General features: G+C 37.3%; 3 protein-coding genes across 4 annotated transcripts; 1 reads left to right on the top strand and 2 right to left on the bottom strand.

Annotated features, from left to right (window-relative positions):
- Nucleotides 1-1,851: 1,851 nt before the first annotated feature.
- On the bottom strand, nt 1,852-4,437 carry LOC127091088 (amidase 1). Its single transcript, XM_051029626.1, has 9 exons — nt 4,098-4,437; nt 3,802-3,954; nt 3,507-3,631; nt 3,240-3,365; nt 2,935-3,117; nt 2,686-2,833; nt 2,420-2,588; nt 2,198-2,332; nt 1,852-2,108 (listed from the first exon to the last, which is right to left on the bottom strand). The coding sequence occupies exons 1-9, from the start codon at nt 4,205-4,207 to the stop codon at nt 1,986-1,988; spliced, it is 1,272 nt and encodes a 423-aa protein (XP_050885583.1). The 5' UTR covers nt 4,208-4,437; the 3' UTR covers nt 1,852-1,985.
- A 438-nt stretch (nt 4,438-4,875) lies between these two features.
- Nucleotides 4,876-7,350, bottom strand: LOC127091089 (uncharacterized). 2 transcript variants are annotated; one of them, XM_051029627.1, is made up of 6 exons: nt 7,074-7,350; nt 6,919-6,998; nt 6,754-6,809; nt 6,532-6,644; nt 5,389-5,450; nt 4,876-5,291 (listed from the first exon to the last, which is right to left on the bottom strand). In XM_051029627.1, the coding sequence occupies exons 1-6, from the start codon at nt 7,260-7,262 to the stop codon at nt 4,994-4,996; spliced, it is 798 nt and encodes a 265-aa protein (XP_050885584.1). In that variant the 5' UTR covers nt 7,263-7,350; the 3' UTR covers nt 4,876-4,993. The 2 variants fall into 2 exon arrangements, with proteins under 2 accessions (XP_050885584.1, XP_050885585.1); XM_051029628.1 differs by having other exon boundaries at nt 6,919-6,994; nt 7,079-7,341.
- Nucleotides 7,351-8,440: 1,090 nt separating this feature from the next.
- On the top strand, nt 8,441-15,230 carry LOC127091091 (uncharacterized). The gene is made up of 2 exons (XM_051029629.1): nt 8,441-8,914; nt 14,716-15,230. Exons 1-2 carry the CDS (start codon nt 8,592-8,594, stop codon nt 14,795-14,797), a joined length of 405 nt encoding a protein of 134 aa, XP_050885586.1. The 5' UTR covers nt 8,441-8,591; the 3' UTR covers nt 14,798-15,230.
- Nucleotides 15,231-22,026: the final 6,796 nt, after the last annotated feature.

The raw sequence follows: 22,026 nt of genomic DNA, 5'->3' as shown, positions 1-22,026 counted from the left end.
AAAACTAAAACATTGAAAATTTCGGAGATGCATCTTTGGAATTTCTACAGTACCTCATGCAATCCAAAAAAACATGTTTTTATCATCCTTTTTAGCCAACAAACATCTAATACACTATGTTTAAACTATCTTAAATACTATTTTTATTCATTTCTAATCTTAATCATCGATTTTTACTCATTTACACAAAAACTCAAAAATTTATCAAAAACTCAAAAAATTTACAAGAGATTGATGTTCTGATGTTGTTTCTGATGTTAGAGATGTTGATTAAAATTCCCTTGAGCCTTTTTGATTGAGTTTTGACTTGGCGTAGAGAAAAAAGTTGAGAGAGTTTGAAGTCGAGTTTGAGTAAAATGAGAAATGGTCAGAAATGAAGGATCTGACGCGATTTAACCTCCAAAATATTTCAAAGATGCATCTTCGAAATATTTTAACATTAACTGAGATTTTAGTGTATCCGGAAATGCATCTTCGAAATCTGAAGACATTTATGTATTTTTGCATGGTGGGCAAAGAAACTTATAAGGTGCATTAAAAAATCTTTAAAAACTATTTTCTAGGATCCATGCTCAAATAATAAGATAACGGGCTTAATAACTTTTTGGACACGTGTTGTTTAAATATGATATGAAACATCCACATTGATCCAACTCTACTTTAAAGTTTGAAATTATTTTAAAAATTTTAATGTACCATATATATTTCTTGGATACCATGCGGAAATATAAAAATATCTTCGGTTGATATATCTCAGGATGCAACCCATGCATACATAACTAATTCATTTTTTAGCAACCTCAAATACATCTCAATTTTATGATTTAAATTATTTTAGAAATATATTTTTAAAATGTCTCTGAAAATATATTTCTGGAACTAAAAAAAAAATGAGATTCCATCAATAACTATGTTCTAATTTTAAGTAGTCTTTTAATTTATTTTAGTATTTTTTTAAAATTAATTTATATTAGATATATTGCAAGTTTAAGTCAATTTTTTTTTTGTTTTTATTTTTAGTGTTAATAATTTCTATTTCTAATTTTAACAATAATATTTGTAATATTTGTAATGGCAAACGCTTGTCATTTTCCTTTTTTTCTAGGATGACTTCGACTATCCTCAAATTGTGTCTTAATGAGATTCAAATTGTATCTTTTATTGAGTGTTACCAATTTTTAATTCTAATTTTAACAATAATATTTGTAATGGCAAATGTTGTCATTTTCCTTCTTTTTTATTTTTTTAGTTTCAGAAATACATTTTTAGATATATTTCAAAAACATATTTTTGAAATAATTTAAGTCATTGAATTAAAATGTGGTTCAAAAAAGAATGAATTGTACGGCATGAGATGTATTAAAGATGCATCTCCAAAAATTAAGAACAATTTTAAATTTTTATGTGATGTTTAAAAAATATATAAAATGCATTAAAAAATCTCTAAATTATTTGATTTGTTAAGGCCTTGTTTGGATTCAATCTGCAGGTAAAGTCCCATAAGAGCCTACTATCAAAGCTGGTGTTTCTTTATACAATTTGTGACAATTCTTGATACTGCTAGACATGATAGAGAAATGTCCTCTCCAATGGAAAGTTTATTGAGTCAAATTATTGTCAAACTAGTGACTGTCTAAATTATTTTATTTTAATGGTTTCAAAATGAATTAATAAAATAGTGATAATTTATGAACTAAATTAAATATTTATTTATTAAATATGACTAAAAAGAATTATACAGAATAAACTTACCTAAATTTTAAATTCATATAAAATTAGTACAAATTTTGTTTGGTTAATTTTATTTTATTACTGTATATACACAGAAAATGAAAGACTAAAACGTGTCTCTTCTTCAAAAGTTTTCTAAAACTTCCATAAACTTCTTTATTTCAATTTGAATATATAAAAATTTGCTTACACTGACTTTCATTGCAGTTACAAAAAAGTAACTTAATTATGCTCTCAGCTATGCTGCTTGTTTCCTATTTTTCTATGTTATCATAAATACTCTCTACAAGGTGAAGCAAGAATCCATCTGCACCATTCCTGGCCACAAGAGAAACTGATATAGGAAGGTCATTATACATCCCTAGCGGTATGCTTACCTGCAAAAAGTGTTGAGAAAAGAAAATCATATTTAAATATAGAAGAAACAAGAATCTTAAGTTTTTCACAAACACGCATAAAGAACAACCTGGCAAAATCCAGAAACTCCAACAATGGACAGCAGGCTAAAAGCTCTTGCGCGGAAAATCTCTAATTCAGATGAATTTGTTTGTAGTTTAGGTGGAGGCCCTGGAACCGTCGGGATCACGAGAACACCTAAATCCTGAAATTTTCACACAAACTGTAAAACTGACTTATAGACAAACTATGCATGCTAAGTGTGTGTGTGTGAGAGAGAGAAAAAGAATACCCCAAGAAGAGAAGTAAGGGCATCACGCAACTCCCTTTTTATAGAATGACAGATATCAGTATCTTTCTCTGTTGTGCCTAGAGCATCTGATACACGTTCCGAAATTCCGGGGCCTAAATCAGGTTTGACTGCATTGATCCATTCACTGTGGTTATTCTTAAACTCATACCTATGTCACAAATAGTAAAACAAGAAAGGATTCAAAATTTAACTAACTGAAATATCCGCAATATCTAGAAGATTAGGGATGGTGTAGTGAGTTATACCTCTGAAGTAATCGCATCGCGCTTGAAAGTGCAGCCAGTGATGGAATGTTGTATACTTGATTTGTGTTTTCTTCACTCATGAAATGTTTCAAACCCGGAACTTTGGCCTTCACATATTCACCAAGGATTTCACGCCTTAATACATCCTCTGCAGCCGTGGATAGATAGATACATCGACAAAATTTATCAGTTTAAATAAAATTGGCTGAAACAACATATAAATATACTGACTTGAAATCAAACATTTACCGCCATATAACTTCTGTACTGCTTTGATGACAGTCTGTGGAACCACTTCGTAAGGAACACTTGAAAGCTGAAAACAATCCTCTGCGATGATAACCTGAGTAGGTTTAACAGGTGTGACCTGTGGAGATTGCAAAAGTATATGTCCAACTCTGCTTAAAATCTTGGGATCCCTAGCAAACCATCCTAGATGTGAATAAGAGAATAAGAGAATCAATCTCGAGAATAAGGGTTCAACATTTTCTGAAGCTATATTTTCAAGATCACTAGATATGCTCCATGTAACTACCGAGATTGTGGATTATTACCTACAGTATCAAAACTTTGTGCCATAGGAACAACTCCCGATTTTGAGATAGCGCCATGAGAAGGACGAAAACCAAAAATCCCACAATATGATGCCGGCACCCTTACACTTCCTCCTGTATCAGTTCCTATAATTTTAACAAAATGTTTAGATTATTAATCTCATGAAATGGAAGAGTATTCTACCTTTAAAGGAAAAACATAACAGTACTTCTAATTATCAACTAAGTGGTGCTCAAAATAGCTCATGCAATGGAAGAATGGCTGACCCAAAGAGAAATCAACAAGCTTTGCACCAACTGCAACAGCAGAACCACTAGAAGATCCTCCGGGAACTCGGTCTTCTGCACAAGGATTTCTAGGTGTTCCATAGTGTATATTTTCTCCGTTTATACTGTCAAAATAGAGTACCTCGTTAAACAACTAACATAAGTAACATGTTGAATATATGCACATGCCCGACAACAAAAATTACAAATAATCAAATCATATTTTACCTAATAAACAAACTCCTATAGACAATCTTTAGAATGGGTGAAAATATTTACTGACAAAAAACAAAACCTGTAAGCCATTTCATCCATGACAGTTTTACCAACACAAGTGGCACCAGCACTAAGGAGAGCCAAAACTGTTGGAGCAGTAGAAGTAGCAACCTCATGAGTCTTTGCCCAATCAGGATTCCCAAATCCAGCTACATACCCTTTCACATCAAATCTGTTTGACAAAGGCAAACAAAAACATCAATCAATCTAAAGATATATGGATTCAAATACGCGAGTTAATTAAGTATGTGTTCACTTCGAAGGCAGGAAAGTTTTCATACTGTGAATTTTACGAAAGTGACATAGTTTACTTACATGTCTTTGACTGCAAAGGTGAGTGAATTCAAAGGAAGATCAGTGGAAGAAGAAGATGGTGGCAAAATGAATTTCTCCATGAATGCTCCATAGTCTGAGGCTGTTTCCATGTCTGTTGCAAAGCTACTGTAACACACTTACAACCACCCACGGATGATAACAGCAGCACCTCTTCACTGGTTTTGTGAGTCAGAAAAAAACTTACAAGGATTGATTAAGGAGCTTCTCTTGTCAGTAGCAGTTTCACTGTTTGTATGATTATTTTGAAGATAGCCAAACAACAAATTTTGATTGGCCTATCCAAAAGTGTGACACAACCACCTACCAAGTTTTTTGTCCTTCTCTTTGTATCCAACAAAGATATTGCATTTTTTATTCTTTTCATATCATTCTTTAATTCATTCAGTTTTTTTAACTCAATCTCACTGTGTAAATTTTTCCCAACACTTAGTTTTCTCTATATTTACTTAACCATGTCATTTATTTTATTTTCCACATTTTTTAAAAGGTCATCATAGAGATAAAACTTAAATACTGCTTTTAAAGCTTTAAATAAATCTCATCTTCTAAGCAAACTTTGTGTAGTTGAAATTAGTCCAAAATCTAAGTTGGTAAAAGCCTAAAATCAGGCTTTTGATATTCCATGGTGGAAACTAAATCTTCCAACATAAGATCTAGCTAATGAAAACTGTCAGTATAATAATTGTAATACCCGTTAAAAGTATATGTTAAAAAACTTCATGCCCGTGGATGAAGATTTGCACTGTAACTAGAAAGGTTGAACTCACAATAGTGCTCTTTGATATGTGTAAATTTTACATATGTGCCATTTGAGGAGCAATCACATTATTCAAGAATTACAACAAGCAAATGAGGATAAAAATAGGAAGAGGTATCTACTCATTTCCATCAGAGTCATCGTCAAATATGTAGAGGTATGGAATCACAGTAGTGCGATCAATCAATTCATTTTGAGAAACTTCAGTGTTTTCCCCAGGTGAGCTCCAACCTAATCGTTGTATGTAAACTGCATCATAAGCTTCAATATTCAATCCTGAAGCAAGAAATAGTTGAATCTCATACACAAATCTGTCTGTTCTTGCTCCCAGAAAAGGCCTGGCTGCTTCAGAGACCGACATCATGAACTCTTCCTGTTTCTTTTCAGGTTCTTTTGTGTGCAGCTTCTGTTCTTTACTGAAAGATAGAGAATCAACAGTAACCAGACCATCACTCTTTGTCATACTCATATGAGATAATGTTATATCAACTTAAAATGCATGAAGAAACTTACCTTGTCCATAACGGTTTTACCACACCAGAGATATGGTGCACAATGATGTCAACATCCTCTTCCTAAAGATTAAGCAAAAGGAGACATGAGTCAAGATAAGAGCCATTTCAGATTGCATTATTGGTAAGAGCACTTATGAAATTGTTTAGGAAAGCTAATAGAAATAGCTTATGACATGTTCATAAGTTGTTTTCAACTTATTTTCATAGGCTCTCCATGTTAGCCTATAAAAACAACCTGTCTTATATGAAAAAATTGACTTTATTGTGTCTTTTGTTATACACAAATAGAAAAAGCTAATACATAAACACATACATCATAAGTGCTTAATTATGTTGTTTATCCAAATAGGGCCTAAGCGTACAAGTTATGAAAGAAAACTATAAGGAAATTTATTAACACATTGCATATAGCAGTGCTAAAGAAAATGCAACATAATGTAGTTAGTAGGTGAAACGCATTGGTAAGGATGAGAATCATTTACTCTGGAATAAACCATCAATTTAGTCCCTAAACTATCATTCTCTCCAATTTAAACCCTAAGCAATAAAAATATGATAAATAGTTCACAAACTAAATGAAATCCGTCAATTTAGTCTTTTACAACAACAGTTAAGCCTTATCCCACTAAACGGGATCGGCTATATGAATCAACTTTTGCCAAAATGTTCTATCCAGGATCATGCGTCAATCGAAATTGTTAATCTCGAGATCTTTATTAATAACTTCTCTTATAGTTTTTCTAGGTCTTCCTTTACCTCTAACTGTTTGACTCCTCTCCATCTGATCTTCTCTCCTTACCACAAAATCTACGGTTCTTCTCTCTGCATGCCCAAACCACCTAAGTCTATTTTCTACCATCTTTTCTACTATAGGTGCTACCCCAACACTCTCTTTAATATTGTCATTTCTAATCGTATCATGTCTAGCCTTACCACACAACCAACGCAAGAATTTAGTCATTTAGTTCTTACAATATATGAAAATCCTTCAAGTTAGTCCTTAACATCGTAATAGGAGGGACTAAATTGATGGAGCTGGATGATAGTTTATGGACTAAATTGATGGTTTGTTGATTCCATTGTCTGTGGTGACATGAGAGGCAATGCACAAACAATGCACTAATCTGGAAAATGAACTAACCTGGGTAAGTGCTTGAATTTCCCTTGTTAACCAAGTTTGAAGCCAGTTGTTTGGCTGATTATACTTACGAGATTTCCAATAGAGTGATACATTGAATATGTCTTCTAAGAAACCTAGAATTATAAATATAACAAACATTCCACACTAATCAAATTACATACACTTACAGATACAGACAACTTTAATGATGAATAAAAGGTGGTAGAATAGATTATAGAAGACCTTGTTGAGTATAATAGCATTGTAATCTATATCTGTGTGCTTTTGATAACACAAAACTGCACATACAAATTATATAAAATGAGAATTCTACTAAATTTTGAAACTTATATAAAAAATAAAAAATAAAAACTAATTAAAAGAGGCATAGTGAGAGAGACAACAAACCAATCTTGAAGATTGGTATTTATATAATGGCGCTGAAAGGAAGTTCCATCAAGTCCATAAATGATAGAAAAATTATCTGTCTGAATAACAAAATCAGCATAGTAAATAAGAGTATAATAATTGTAAGAGTTGAAGAGTGAGGGGAATAAGCGAACCTTACAAAGGGGGCATTTCACGGAAGAAGGTGGAGTTTGGTGCTTGGAGGAAACGATATTGGTCCAGCGGAGAATGCAATTGAAGCAAAATCTATGCAAACAATGGTCGAGATACGATTCTTGAGTTAAGGGTCCGAGGCAGATTGGGCAAATGGAATCGTGCGAATTGGTTGCTGATTCATCCTCCATCTTTTCGTGCAACTCGCGCTCCGTCCTAAAATCGTATCCTATTTTGCTTCTTTCTTCTAAAGACTTGTTTTTTTTAAGTCTCTACTCTTCTTAAAAATTGTAGGAAATTGTATATATTTGAATTAATATAGTTGTGATATTTTAAAAGTTGACAGAAAAGAAAAAAAAATATAAAAAGAAAATAAAAAATATATATATATAAAGAAAGAAAGGCAAATAGGAATAAAAGTCATGTTAAATCGTATTCCTTCTAAAAAAAGAGAAAAATAAAAAGCAAAGAGAAGAGGAAAATAGTCGTAGAGAAGTTGTTGAAAAGTGAAAGACTTATCGTTTAGTTCAACACACATAGTTTCCTTCAATTCTCATTTGTCCCTTTAAATTTTAGCCTGGTACTCCATAGAATTTATCCTACCCTTACCATGACCTTGTTACAACCTGAATACAAACTTTTTGATTGTTGTGTACATGTATTTCAAGTGTGGATGCTAGAGTCTTTTCAAGTTTATTATAGTGTTAATCTTTAGGCAAAATATCATTTTTGGTCCCTTAACTATATCTTTGGGTTCAGTTAGGTCTCTAAATTTTTTTCCGTGTCACTTTGGTCCTTTAACTTTTGAAACATTATCACATTTGTCCTTCCGTTAGTGGACGTTAGTCAAAGTCAAAAATAGTTGTCAAGTGGCATGTTACTTGATGAGGTGGATATGTGACTCAATATAGCTTCTGAAACGTTGTGTTAGCGTGGCTATGTGACTCAATATAGCTTCAGAAATGTTGTGTTGGTGTGGTTATGTGACTCAATATAGCTTCAGAAACGTTGTGTTGTTGTTCAAAACGAAGGAATCTTAAGCAGTTGAAGATACACGAAGGCGGTTAAGGCGATTGAAGGCGTACAGTCTGGCGAAATCAAGTGAAGTGAAGGATTGAAGACGAATTTTTGATCACAAGTAAGTATTATTTGCTGTAGATTTAGGGATTTCTGTATATTTAGTTTTTTTTGTAGATTTAGGGTTTTTCATGTCCTATGAGGTAGAAATGAGTGTCTCTCATACACATTCATTTCAGACCAACAAAAGGTATATAAACTTGATTGTTTCCTCTTATTATTACATTATTTTTCCTGTTTTGTAAACTTCATAGCTTTCTGTTATGCATGATGTTTTGTAGGGTCTCTTACCTGCAAATGATGATCTTTTGCCTAATGTTGAACAAAGATTTGGTGTGATACATTTGTATAACAATTTCAGGAAGAGGTATCCTGGAAAGATGTTGAAGGAAATTATATGGAGGGTTGCAAAGTCAACATACTCATAAGCTTGAGAAATATAAATGAGGGGAATGGAATTGATCAGTCAGGATGCATATCTTTATGTGATGAAGACCCCACCAAGATATTGGAGTAGATCATATTTTAGGGCAAGTAACAAGTGTGATGTTGTTCTCAATAACATGTCGGAGTCTTTTAATAGTGTTATTCTTGACTCAAGGGCTAAACCATTAGTCACTATGCTGGAAGAGATCAGAACCTACATTATGGAGAGATGGGCAAACAATAGGATGAGGTTTCAAAATGTCTCTAATGATAAGATTTTGCCTGACATTAGAAGGAAGATTGATAGAACAAACACATTCACCAACTTATGGCTTGTCAGGTATGAAACATTGGTATTACTGGTACTTATAACAATGATTATTAGGGTTAGTACGAATATATTATGAAATTCTGGTATCAGATATAAGATGTCGAAGGTAATGTCACGACACTGATATCTAGTTATAAACAATGGATAAACAGAAACAGAATGGTAAAGCAAATAACACAATCAATTGTTAACCCAGTTCGGTGCAACTCACCTACGTCTAGGGGCTACCAAGCCAGGAAGGAAATCCACTAAAAATAGAATTAGTTCAAAGACTATCCGTACACTTCACCAAGTTATAGTCTTTCTCACCTAATCTCTACCCGTGCAATTTCTACCTAAGCACCCTTAGATATGAGAACCCACTCACTTCCCTTACAATCACACACCCGTGATTTTAAACAACAATCCCTTGTGAAAAGAAAATACTTTTCAATTACAATATTCTTGATTTTACTTCACAGTTTCAATCAAGAAGACACACTCTTGATCTTGCTTCAAAGCTTTGATCAAGAAGACAAATCAGTCCAATTCAATCATCAATGGATGACTTGAATGACCTACAGACACAAACCCTAGCTCTCTCTCTAAATTTCGTTCAGTCTTGGTTGTGTGTACAATCAGGTTTTCTAAGTCCCTTTTTATAGAAGTATTGGACACCTTGAAAACCCGAGATATATTTTCCAATCAAATCTTTTCATATCAGCTGTAAAGATCTCCTTGGAAAATAAACAAATCTGGTTGATATCCCTGATAGAATGCGCCAGCTAGCCATATCTTCAATCAACCAATGATTGCCACCAATTGTGCAATCACAAAACACCAGACATTCATACTGAATGTTCTGTGTACAGGATGTCATGACATCGGGTCTGACATCTGGAAAAATCCTGCATAATCCAGTTTCCTTTTAATGCAGGTACAGCCATATCAGTTACCATGACAATGAGTATGTCAACTGAAACAATCTTGCAGCATATGTCTTCCATATAAGCTCCAGCAGGTACAACCAATATCAGAAGCCTTGTCAATGTATGTGGCATTCTGAAAAAATCCTGCTTGCATATGTTCTTCAACTCCAGCAGGTACATAGGATATCTTATGTTAAGACATCACACATAACATCTTGTGAACACTCTTTGTTTTATCAAAATTGATGCCAACTCTTAGAATCAACAAACTCCCCCTTTGGCAAATTTTGGCTAAAACATATATATGTCCTTTTTGTTCACAAGGTAAACTATCAGCAGTTAAACCACATAACAGTAGTTTAATCAGCAGTAGAAGCAAAACAATTACTAGTTATGGCTACTAGTAATACACACATGCACAAGGGTACTTCTTCTCCCCCTAAAACTGTGCATAACCATAACAGCTACTGAACTCCAGTACCTGTACCAGCCAGAATGTCATACTGACATTTGCTTCAACATCAATACCTGTGCACCAGTCAATAATAGTTGTCCTTCTGATCAGCCACATCCAACTTCCATATCAAGCTCTTCTCCCCCTTTTTAGTCAAAATTGACCAAAGGTGAACAAATCTCATAGCATCTTTACACTCCTTACCTCTTTCACCATACCATTCGTCACAAATCTTCATACTCTTTTTGTGAGAACTAACCACACACCTCTTTGATTGCTATAAATTATCATACACACAAATCCCCAATTTTCCTCTTAAACATTCAAATTGATTGGCATCCAAAACTTTTGTGAATATGTCAGCTAATTGCCCTTCTGTAGGAACATGCTTCAGTGTTATGATCTTCTCTTCCACAAGTTCTCTGATGAAGTGATGCCTGATGTCAATATGCTTTGTCCTGCTGTGCTGAATAGGATTCTTGGAGATATTTATAGCACTCAGGTTATCACAGTATAATGTCATGACTTCTTGTGTGACATTATATTCAGACAATATTTGTTTCATCCAGACCAGTTGAGAACAACTACTTCCCGCTGCTATGTACTCAGCTTCAGCAGTGGATAGAGATACACAGTTTTGTTTCTTATTGAACCATGAAATCAGATTGTTCCCTAAGAAGAAGCATCCTCCTGATGTGCTCTTCCTATCATCAGCACTTCCAGCCCAGTCTGCATCACAGTATCCAGTCAACATAGATCCAGATCCATGAGTATATAACATCCCATAGTCACTGGTGCCATTGACATATTTCAGTATTCTCTTCACTTGGTTTATGTGACTGACTTTTGGTTCAGCTTGATATCTAGGACACACACCAACGGAAAATGCAATGTCAGGTCTGCTTGCTGTGAGATATAGCAGACTTCCTATCATGCTTCTGTATAGACTTTGATCTACACTGACACCATTTTCATCTTTGGAGATTTTTACATGTGTAGGAGCAGGAGTTCTTTTATGGCTTGCATTCTCCATGCCAAACTTCTTCACAATGTTCTTGGCATACTTGCTTTGAGATAAAAAGATAGAGTCTTCCATCTGTTTGACTTGTAGCCCAAGAAAGTAAGTTAGTTCTCCAACAAGGCTCATTTCAAACTCAGATTGCATTTGTCTAACAAAGTGTTCAACCATCTGTTCTGACATTCCACCAAATACTATGTCATCTACATATATTTGTGCCACCATGAGCTTCCCTCCTTCATTCTTCACAAACAGAGTTTTGTCAATACCTCATTTCCTGTATCCATTGTTAGTGAGGAACACTGTGAGCCTCTCATACCAAGCCCTGGGAGCTTGTTTTAACCCATAGAGGGCTTTCTTCAATCTGTACACATGTTTAGGAAGGTTTGGATCTGTGAAGCCTTTAGGTTGTTCAACATATACTTCTTCATTTAGGTAGCCATTTAGAAAGGCACTTTTCACATCCATCTGAAACAGTTTAAATTTCAGAATACATGCCACTCCAAGCAGTAATCTAATGGACTCAAGGCGAGCTACAGGAGCAAAAGTTTCATCAAAGTCAACTCCTTCAACTTGAGTATATCCTTGGGCTACCAATCTAGCTTTGTTTTTAGTAACAACCCTCTGTTCATCAGATTTATTCTTGTATACCCACTTTGTACCTATGACATTTACTCCTTCAGGTCTAGGAACCAATTCCCATACTTCATTCCTTTTGAATTGACCTAGTTCTTCTTGCATGGCATTGATCCAGAACTCATCAGTCAAGGCTTCCTTGATATTTCTAGGTTCAATCTTTGACACAAAGCAGCCATGTGAGATTATTTCTCTTGATCTAGTAGTGACTCCTTTATCTGGGTCTCCTATGATAAGGTCTTTGGGATGATCCTTCTGAATTCTGATAGAGGGTCCCTTGTTGATTTTGTCATCTTCAGGTTCAGCTTGTGGTGGTTCTTCCTCCTTATTCTTATCTGAGGAGTCAGCTGGAAAATCATTCAGAGATGTCTCGACATCGTCTGTGACATCAGTTTGCTGATCATCAACCACTACATTAATGGATTTCATCAACACATTAGTTCTGGAATTGAAGACCCTGTAGGCTCTGCTGTTTGTTGAGTAGCCCAAAAATATTCCTTCATCACTTTTGGGATCCATCTTCCTTCTTTGCTCACGGTCAGCTAAGATATAGCATTTGCTACCAAATACATGGAAGTATTTTACTGTAGGTTTTCTTCCTTTCCAGACTTCATAGAGAGTTGTGGGAGTCCCTTTCTTTAATGTCACTCTGTTGTGGACATAGCAGGCTGTGTTCATGGCTTCAGCCCAAAAATGATAGGGTAACTTCTTAGCATGAATCGTAGCTCTGGCTGATTCTTGCAGAGTCCTATTTTTTCTTTCCACCACACCATTTTGCTGGGAGTGATGGGAGATGAGAACTCATGATGAATTCCTTCTGAAGAGCAAAATTCAGCAAATTTGTTGTTTTCAAACTCCTTTCCATAATCACTTCTAATTTTGATAACAGGGCTTTCTTTTTCCCTTTGAAGTTTCAGACACAGCTCCTTAAAGACTTCAAACACATCAGATTTTTCTCTTATAAAATTGATCCAGGTGTATCTGGAGAAATCATCCACCACCACATATGCATATTTCTTACCACCAAGGCTTTCTACCTGCATGGGTCCCATTAAGTCCATATGAAGTAGTTCTAGGACTTTGGTAGTTGTGTCATGTCTGAGCTTCTGGTGTGACATCCTTGTTTGTTTTCCAATCTGACATTCTCCACAGATTTTACCCTCATCAATTTTTAAGTTGGGAATCCCTCTAACTGCTTCTACTGATATGATTCTCTTCACACCTTTCAGGTGCAGATGGCCCAACCTTTGATGCCATATCTTTACTTCTTCTTCTTTGGCCAAGGTACACATTGAAGAGTATCCAATTTCTTGAGAGCTCCACATGTAGCAGTTGTCTTTGGACCTAACTCCCTTCATGATTACTTTATTTTCTTTGTTAGTAATCATACATTCAGTTTTTGTGAAGTTTACATTAAGACCTTGATCACATAGTTGACTGATGCTTATAAGATTAGCAGTTAATCCCTTAACAAGTAGAACATCATCAAGGTCAGGGACTCCAGGGCAATCCAGCCTACCCATTCCCTTGATTTCACCTTTTGCACCATCACCAAATGTAACATAACTCATGGCATGAGGATGAAGTTCAGTCAACAGGTTTTTGTTCCCAGTCATATGTCTGGAGCACCCACTGTCAAAATACCAATCTTCTTTGGGTGAGACTCTGAGGGAAGTGTGGGCTATTAGACTTGTGACCTTTGTCTTAAGAGCCCATTGCTTTCTGCTGACAGTCTTGTGATGTTTGGTCCTAGATTGGTGTTGAGACTGAAGAGGACCAGGATAGCCATATAGCTTATAACAGAAGGGCTTCAGGTGGCCAAATTTTCCACAGTATTGGCATTTCCATCTTTGATGATTCCCTTTCTGCTGTTGTGACATCTGATGTGACATCTCAGGTTTGCTTTTGCCATGGCTGCTCTTAGGTTTGGATTTTGATTTGCAACTGCACTCAGCCTTGAATCCAATGCCAGATTTGTTTCCAGTTATTTGCCCAGTCTGGAGAATCTTGTCTAGGGTGGCAGATCCATTGTTAAGCATTTTTACATACTTAGTCATCTCATCTAGTTTGGAATTCAAGAATACAACCTCAGTTTCCAATTTTGAGATGGTTTCCATATACTCTTTCTTCTCATTTTTCAGCTGAGCTATCACTTGCTTCTGTCTTTCAACTTGTCTGCACACTCCTGCCCTTCTGTGGCACAACTCTTTATAGGTAGTGTCCAGCTCTTCAACGGATCTTTCATCATCCATTGACTCTTCCTCAGACCCCCATCTTCCTGTCAAGGCATTCACATGATTCGTGGCTTCTTCAGTTTCACTTCCATCAGACCAAGAGGCTATAAGGCTCCTCTTTTGTTTCCTGAGGTAGGTCCCACATTCAGTTTTAATATGACCATATCCATTACACTCATAGCACTTCTCTTCAGACTTTGTGGTCTTACCAAGGCTGTTGGATTTATTGATGTTAGATGTGATGTTTTTGACACTGCCCTTAGCTCTGACGTCTACCTTTTTCATTAGTCTGTTGAACTGTCTTCCCAGCATTGCTATCTCATTTGCCAGGTCTCCATCAATGTCGTGACTATCTACCTCATCTTCCTCTTCGGTGTTTGATGTAACACCCCGATAATAATAAAATAATTATTTGAATTGAGTTAATAATTTAATTATTAATTTAATTAAATAATTGGAAATTTTATTATTATTATTTTTGGATTATTATTATTGGAAAGTATATATATGTTGGAATAAGGAAAAGTTCTCATTTGGAAAAGCATTTCACGTGAAAACAGAACAGAGAAGCATCGTGAGAGAAAAGGGAAAAAGGGCAGAGAAGAGGAGCTGAAGAGCAAAGGTTGGAGAACGAAAGCTTGAAGCTCAAAGATTCTGCCGGATTGTTAAGGTAAGGGGGGTTTATCTCGATTAATGGGTATTATGGGATAATATGTGATGGGTAGTAATAAGCTGTTAATTTGACCCTAATTGGGAATTGCGAATGCTGAAATTTTGTTGGATGAACCGTGTTAGAAGTTGAAATTAAATCGGTAATGGAGTCTGTTGTAATTTTCCGATCGTATAGCTTTTTACGGAATTGGATTCGGAGGTCCGGAAGTCCTCCAACGGCGGAAAATGCGGAGAATTCTGCTTTCTGCTGTGTGTTAGCGCAGGGACAGCTTTCTGTCTTGCGTTAACCGGTTAACCCAGGGTGTTAACCGGTTAACACGGTGTTGAATTGTGAAAATATGCTGTTTTGTCTGCGTTAACCGGTTAACCCAGGGTGTTAACCGGTTAACACTGTTGTGAATTGTGAATATTGCTGTTTGCGCTGCGTTAACCGGTTAACCCAGGGTGTTAACCGGTTAACACTGTTAAGTTTTGAGACAAGAGGCGTGTTGTGTTGCGTTAACCGGTTAACCCAGGGCGTTAACCGGTTAACGCTGTAGCAGAATGGAAAAATTGTTGTTTAAATGTTGTGTACCTATCCGAGGGTTGGTCTATGTTGGCCTATGGTGTAATAGGGATTAATTCCCGCTGTTTTGAGCAGTATATGCAATATTGAAATGTACAAATATTGTGGTTGTTGTTTGGCATAATCTGACATGTTTATGTGATGAAGGATTGATGATGTATAATGATGTACATGATGCTGTGAATGTATATATTATGCATGAATGTGTGAATGGACTGTTGTATGGCTCAGAGTGTGAGCATATGTTTATTCTTGAATTATTGTTGATGTTGCATTGCTAGATGATTAGCATGCATGGCATAGCCTTCGGGGCTGTAGCTAATTCCCATAGTGAGGAATTAGTGAGTGAACCATTGTGGATTTGTTGTTGATGTTTGCATACTAGATGAGTAGTGTGCATAGTCTAGCCTTTGGGGCTGTAGCTAATTCCCATAGTGAGGAATTAGTGAGTGAGTCATTAGATCTCAATGAGTGGGACTAGTGGGCTCAGTAGCCGTATCTGGAGGGATCGGTGAGCTTGAACTATATGTTCGAGAAGAGTCGGTACCGCATTTCATGGAGTCTCATTGCATAATGAATGCATGGCATAGCCTGTGGGGCTGTAGCTAATTCCCATTGTGAGGAATTAGTGAGTAAATCGTTGTGTTGTGTTGTTGGTGTTGAATATGGTTTGAGGATTATACATATGATATATATTATTGTTGAATATGATGTTTGGACGGATGTTGCCGTTGCTGAATGCGTAGTCTGGTTAGGGTGAATTGATGTGTTATTTACTTAGCATTACATGTTGTTCTATAATGCTTATTATATTGATTGAGGAACTCACCCTTACACCTATTTTTCAGGTAACGAGAAATGAGTTGCATAGAGACTAATGCTTGGAGTCTAGTGTAGTCTTCGTAGTGGGTCATGCTCTGATAGATGTAACATCGGGAGGGAACATTTTGAATGTTTTATTGTTGGTGATGAACCATTTTACATGTAATGTGTTACATGTTTGATATGATTGAATTGACTGTATATCCGCTGCGAAATTATGCAAAATTGCTGTTTTGATTAAATAAGAGCATGACTAAATATTTTTGGCGTGAAATATTGTGTGACACCCTTGGTGCATAAATTACTCTGACTTTGTATTGCTATTTTAAATAATTATTTGGGGTAGTTAGTAAGGGTGTTACATTAGTGGTATCAGAGCATAGTCGGTCGAGTCGAGTCGTAATTTTCTGTTTCCCTGTACGGTATAGGTGTTGAGTAACCTATCAGTACTTATTGTTTTGGTTGTTGGAGTTTTCAGAATAGAGATGGCTGGAAGAGGTAGAGATGATGCTGCGATTGCTGAGGCTCTGGGTATGCTAGCTGGAGTACTTGGTGGAAATCCGAATGTTGTGGGGATGGGAGCTGCTCGTCAGTTGAGTGAGTTCCAGAAGAACAATCCTCCGATGTTCAAAGGAGCATACGATCCAGATGGTGCTCAGAAGTGGTTGAAGGAGATAGAGAGAATCTTCCGAGTAACTGAGTGTGCTGATAACCAGAAGGTCAGGTTCGGTACACATATGCTGTCAGAAGAAGCTGACGATTGGTGGGTTGCTACCCGCACTGAGTTGGAATCTGCTGGGAATACTGAGATCACTTGGGCTGTGTTCAGGGAAAGGTTCCTGAGGAAGTATTTTCCAGAGGATGTCAGAGGAAAGAAAGAGATAGAATTTTTGGAATTGAAACAGGGTAACAGGACTGTTACTGAGTATGCTGCGAAGTTCACAGAGCTGTCAAAGTACTATACTCCCTATAATGAGGCTGCTGGAGAATTTTCAAAATGTGTGAAGTTTGAGAACGGGTTGCGTCCCGAGATCAAACAAGCGATTGGATATCAGAGGATCAGAGTGTTTTCTGACTTGGTTGACTGTTGCAGAATTTTTGAACAGGATTCCAAGGCTAGAGCAGAGAGCTATCAGCAGAGGGTTGATAGGAAGGGTAAGAATCAGATGGATCGTGGAAAACCGTATGCAGCTGGCAAAGGTTTTCAGAAGCAGAGTGGGATGAAGAGGCCTAGTGGGGGAGACTCTAGTGCTCCTGTTAAGTGTTATAGATGTGGTCGGGCTGGACATCGTGTTCACGAGTGTACCAGTGCTGAGATGAAGTGTTTCAAGTGTGGGAAAGGTGGTCACTTGGCTGCAGAGTGTCGATTGAAGACTGTAACTTGTTTCAACTGTGGAGAGTTGGGTCATATCAGTCCCCAGTGTCCTAAGCCGAAGAAGGAGAATCAGTCGGGAGGCAAGGTTTTTGCTCTATCAGGTTCTGAGACTTCTGCAGATGATCGTTTGATCAGAGGTACGTGTTATATTAATGGCTTTCCTCTTATAGCTATTATTGACACAGGTGCTACTCATTCTTTTATATCTGTGGATTGTGCTGTGAAGCTTAAGTTAGAGATATCTGAGATGCGTGGAAGTATGGTGATTGATACTCCTGCAAAGGGTTCAGTGACTACTACTTCGGTTTGTTTGAGTTGTCCTTTGAATATTTTTGGTAGAGATTTTGGGATAGACCTTGTGTGTCTTCCATTAGTGCAGATTGACGTTATCTTGGGAATGAACTGGTTGGTGTTTAACCGAGTCTATATCAACTGTTTTGCTAAGACTGTGATATTTCCTGAGATTGAGGAAGGGCAGAGTCTGTTTCTATCAGCCAGGCAGGTGAATGAGGAAGTGGCAGATGGGGCAGAGTTGTTTATGCTGTTGGCAACTTTAGAGGCTAAAGATAAACTGGTGATTCGTGATCTAGCAGTGGTGTGTGATTTTCCTGATGTGTTTCCGGAAGAAGTGAATGAATTACCGCCAGAGCGTGAAGTTGAGTTTTCGATTGATTTGGTACCTGGTACTAGACCGATATCGATGGCTCCTTATCGTATGTCTGCTGTTGAGCTAGCTGAATTGAAGAGTCAGTTGGAAGATCTGTTGGATAAGAAATTTATTCGTCCGAGTGTGTCACCGTGGGGTGCACCAGTGTTGTTGGTTAAGAAGAAGGAAGGTACTATGAGGTTGTGTGTGGACTACAGGCAACTGAATAAAGTGACGATCAAGAATCGGTATCCTTTGCCGAGGATTGATGATTTGATGGATCAGTTGGTTGGTGCGAGTGTGTTCAGCAAGATAGATTTGAGATCTGGGTATCATCAGATACGTGTGAAAACTGAGGATATTCAGAAGACTGCTTTCAGAACAAGGTATGGACATTATGAGTATTCTGTAATGCCTTTTGGTGTGACTAATGCGCCTGGAGTATTTATGGAGTACATGAATAGGATTTTCCATCCGTACTTGGATCAGTTTGTCGTGGTGTTTATTGATGACATTTTGGTGTATTCGAAATCTGAAGAAGAGCATGCTGAGCATTTGAGAGTGGTTTTAGGAGTGCTGCGAGAAAAGCAGTTATTTGCTAAACTGTCGAAGTGTGAATTTTGGCTAGAAGAGGTTAGTTTTCTTGGTCATGTGATTTCAAGAGGTGGTGTTGCTGTTGATCCTTCTAAGATAGAAGCGGTATCTAAGTGGGAAGCTCCGAAGTCTGTTGCTGAAATTCGAAGTTTCCTTGGTTTGGCTGGTTATTATAGGAAGTTCATTGAGGGATTTTCTAAGTTGGCGTTACCGTTGACGATGTTGACTAGAAAGGGGCAAGCGTTTGTTTGGGATTCAAAATGTGAAGAAGGTTTCCAAGAGTTAAAGAGAAGGTTGACTACTGCTCCTATTTTGATATTACCGAGTTCGTCGGAATTATTTGAGGTTTATTGTGATGCTTCATTGTTGGGTTTAGGTGGTGTGTTGATGCAGAATAAGCAGGTTATAGCTTATGCTTCGAGACAGCTGAGGGTTCATGAGAGGAACTATCCTACTCACGATTTAGAGTTGGCAGCTGTGGTATTTGTTCTGAAGTTGTGGAGGCATTATTTGTATGGATCAAGATTTGAGGTTTTCAGTGACCATAAGAGTTTAAAGTATTTGTTTGATCAGAAAGAGCTGAATATGAGACAAAGGAGATGGTTAGAGTTTCTGAAGGATTATGACTTTGGTTTGAATTACCATCCGGGTAAAGCAAATGTAGTGGCTGATGCGTTGAGTCGGAACTCATTACACATGTCTATGTTAATGGTTAGGGAATTGGATTTGATTGAGCAGTTTAGAGACTTGAGTTTGGTGTGTGAGAGTACTCACAATAGTGTTAAATTGGGAATGTTGAAATTAACAAGTGGTATTCTGGAGGAGATCAGAGAGGGTCAGAAATCTGATATGCTTTTGGTTGATAAGTTGACTTTAGTGAATCAAGGCCAAGGTGGTGAATTCAGAGTTGATGAGAATGGTGTTTTGAGATTTGGTGATCGGGTGTGTATTCCGAATGTTACAGAACTTAAGAAGAGTATTCTTGAAGAAGGACATCGTAGTGGTTTGAGTATCCATCCTGGAGCTACGAAGATGTATCATGATTTGAAGAAGTTATTTTGGTGGCCGGGAATGAAAAGAGAAATTGCAAGTTTTGTGTATTCCTGTTTGACTTGTCAGAAGTCGAAGATTGAGCATCAGAAGCCGTCTGGGCTAATGCAACCGTTGGCTATTCCAGAGTGGAAGTGGGATAGTATCAGTATGGATTTTGTTTCTGGTTTGCCAAGGACAAATAAGAATTTTGAAGCCATTTGGGTGATTGTTGATAGATTGACGAAGTCGGCTCATTTCATTCCGATCAGAATGGATTATCCGTTAGAGAGATTAGCCGAGTTGTATATTGAGAAGATTGTAAGTTTGCATGGTATTCCGTCTAGTATTGTTTCGGACAGAGATCCTAGATTTACATCGAAGTTCTGGGAAGGTTTGCAGAAGGCTTTGGGAACTAAGCTGAGATTGAGTTCTGCATATCATCCGCAGACTGATGGTCAGACTGAGAGGACTATTCAGTCACTAGAGGATCTTTTGAGAGCTTGTGTTTTGGAAAAAGGAGGTGCTTGGGATTGTTATTTGCCTTTGATTGAGTTTACCTACAACAATAGTTTTCATTCGAGTATTGGTATGGCACCGTTTGAAGCTTTGTATGGTAGGAGATGTCGGACACCTTTATGTTGGTATGAGTCCGGTGAGAGTGCTGTGGTTGGACCGGAGATTGTTCAACAAACTACGGAAAAGATTAAGATGATTCAGGAAAAGATGAGAATTGCTCAGAGTCTTCAGAAGAGTTATCATGACAGGAGGAGGAAGTCACTTGAGTTCCAAGAGGGAGATCATGTGTTTCTTCGTGTTACTCCGATAACTGGTGTTGGTCGAGCTTTGAAGTCGAAGAAGTTGACACCTCGATTTATTGGTCCTTATCAGATTTTGGAGAGGATATGAGAGGTAGCCTATCGTATCGCTTTACCGCCGTCGCTTGCGAATTTGCATGAGGTTTTTCATGTGTCTCAGTTGAGGAGATACATTCATGATCCGTCGCATATAGTCCAAGTAGATGATGTACAGGTGAGAGATAACCTGACTGTTGAAACATCACCTATGAGGATAGAGGATCGAGAGTTGAAGCAGTTGCGGGGTAAAGAGATTGCCTTGGTGAAGGTAGCTTGGGGAGGACCAGCAGGTGGCAACGTGACTTGGGAACTGGAGAGTAAGATGAAGGAGTCTTACCCAGAGTTGTTCGCTTGAGGTATGTTTTCGAGGACGAAAACTCTTTTAGTGGGGGAGAGTTGTAACACCCCGATAATAATAAATAATTATTTGAATTGAGTTAATAATTTAATTATTAATTTAATTAAATAATTGGAAATTTTATTATTATTATTTTTGGATTATTATTATTGGAAAGTATATATGTTGGAATAAGGAAAAGTTCTCATTTGGAAAGCATTTCACGTGAAAACAGAACAGAGAAGCATCGTGAGAGAAAAGGGAAAAGGGCAGAGAAGAGGAGCTGAAGAGCAAAGGTTGGAGAACGAAAGCTTGAAGCTCAAAGATTCTGCCGGATTGTTAAGGTAAGGGGGGTTTATCTCGATTAATGGGTATTATAGGATAATATGTGATGGGTAGTAATAAGCTGTTAATTTGACCCTAATTGGGAATTGCGAATGCTGAAATTTTGTTGGATGAACCGTGTTAGAAGTTGAAATTAAATCGGTAATGGAGTCTGTTGTAATTTTCCGATCGTATAGCTTTTTACGGAATTGGATTCGGAGGTCCGGAAGTCCTCCAACGGCGGAAAATGCGGAGAATTCTGCTTTCTGCTGTGTGTTAGCGCAGGGACAGCTTTCTGTCTTGCGTTAACCGGTTAACCCAGGGTGTTAACCGGTTAACACGGTGTTGAATTGTGAAAATATGCTGTTTTGTCTGCGTTAACCGGTTAACCCAGGGTGTTAACCGGTTAACACTGTTGTGAATTGTGAATATTGCTGTTTGCGCTGCGTTAACCGGTTAACCCAGGGTGTTAACCGGTTAACACTGTTAAGTTTTGAGACAGGAGGCGTGTTGTGCTGCGTTAACCGGTTAACCCAGGGCGTTAACCGGTTAACGCTGTAGCAGAATGGAAAAATTGTTGTTTAAATGTTGTGTACCTATCCGAGGGTTGGTCTATGTTGGCCTATGGTGTAATAGGGATTAATTCCCGC

Source organism: Lathyrus oleraceus, chromosome 6 (assembly GCF_024323335.1).
Source record: "Lathyrus oleraceus cultivar Zhongwan6 chromosome 6, CAAS_Psat_ZW6_1.0, whole genome shotgun sequence".
Classification (NCBI taxonomy): Eukaryota; Viridiplantae; Streptophyta; class Magnoliopsida; order Fabales; family Fabaceae; genus Lathyrus; species Lathyrus oleraceus.
The sequence above is the reverse complement of the archived record's forward strand: the minus strand, read 5'-3'. Positions and strand labels throughout refer to the sequence as shown.

Coding starts and splice junctions, on each gene's coding strand:
- LOC127091088 (XM_051029626.1), bottom strand. CDS start 4,207: ATGGAAACAGCCTCAGACTATGGAGCATTCATGGAGAAATTCATTTTG. Junction 3,955..4,097: donor ACCTTTGCAGTCAAAGACAT/GTAAGTAAACTA, acceptor TTTGTCAAACAG/ATTTGATGTGAAAGGGTATG. Junction 3,366..3,506: donor GCTTGTTGATTTCTCTTTGG/GTCAGCCATTCT, acceptor TTAAAATTATAG/GAACTGATACAGGAGGAAGT.
- LOC127091089 (XM_051029627.1), bottom strand. CDS start 7,262: ATGGAGGATGAATCAGCAACCAATTCGCACGATTCCATTTGCCCAATC. Junction 6,810..6,918: donor AATACCAATCTTCAAGATTG/GTTTGTTGTCTC, acceptor TTGTATGTGCAG/TTTTGTGTTATCAAAAGCAC. Junction 5,292..5,388: donor GTAAAACCGTTATGGACAAG/GTAAGTTTCTTC, acceptor TCTATCTTTCAG/TAAAGAACAGAAGCTGCACA.
- LOC127091091 (XM_051029629.1), top strand. CDS start 8,592: ATGAGGGGAATGGAATTGATCAGTCAGGATGCATATCTTTATGTGATG. Junction 8,915..14,715: donor ACCAACTTATGGCTTGTCAG/GTATGAAACATT, acceptor ACGTGAAAACAG/AACAGAGAAGCATCGTGAGA.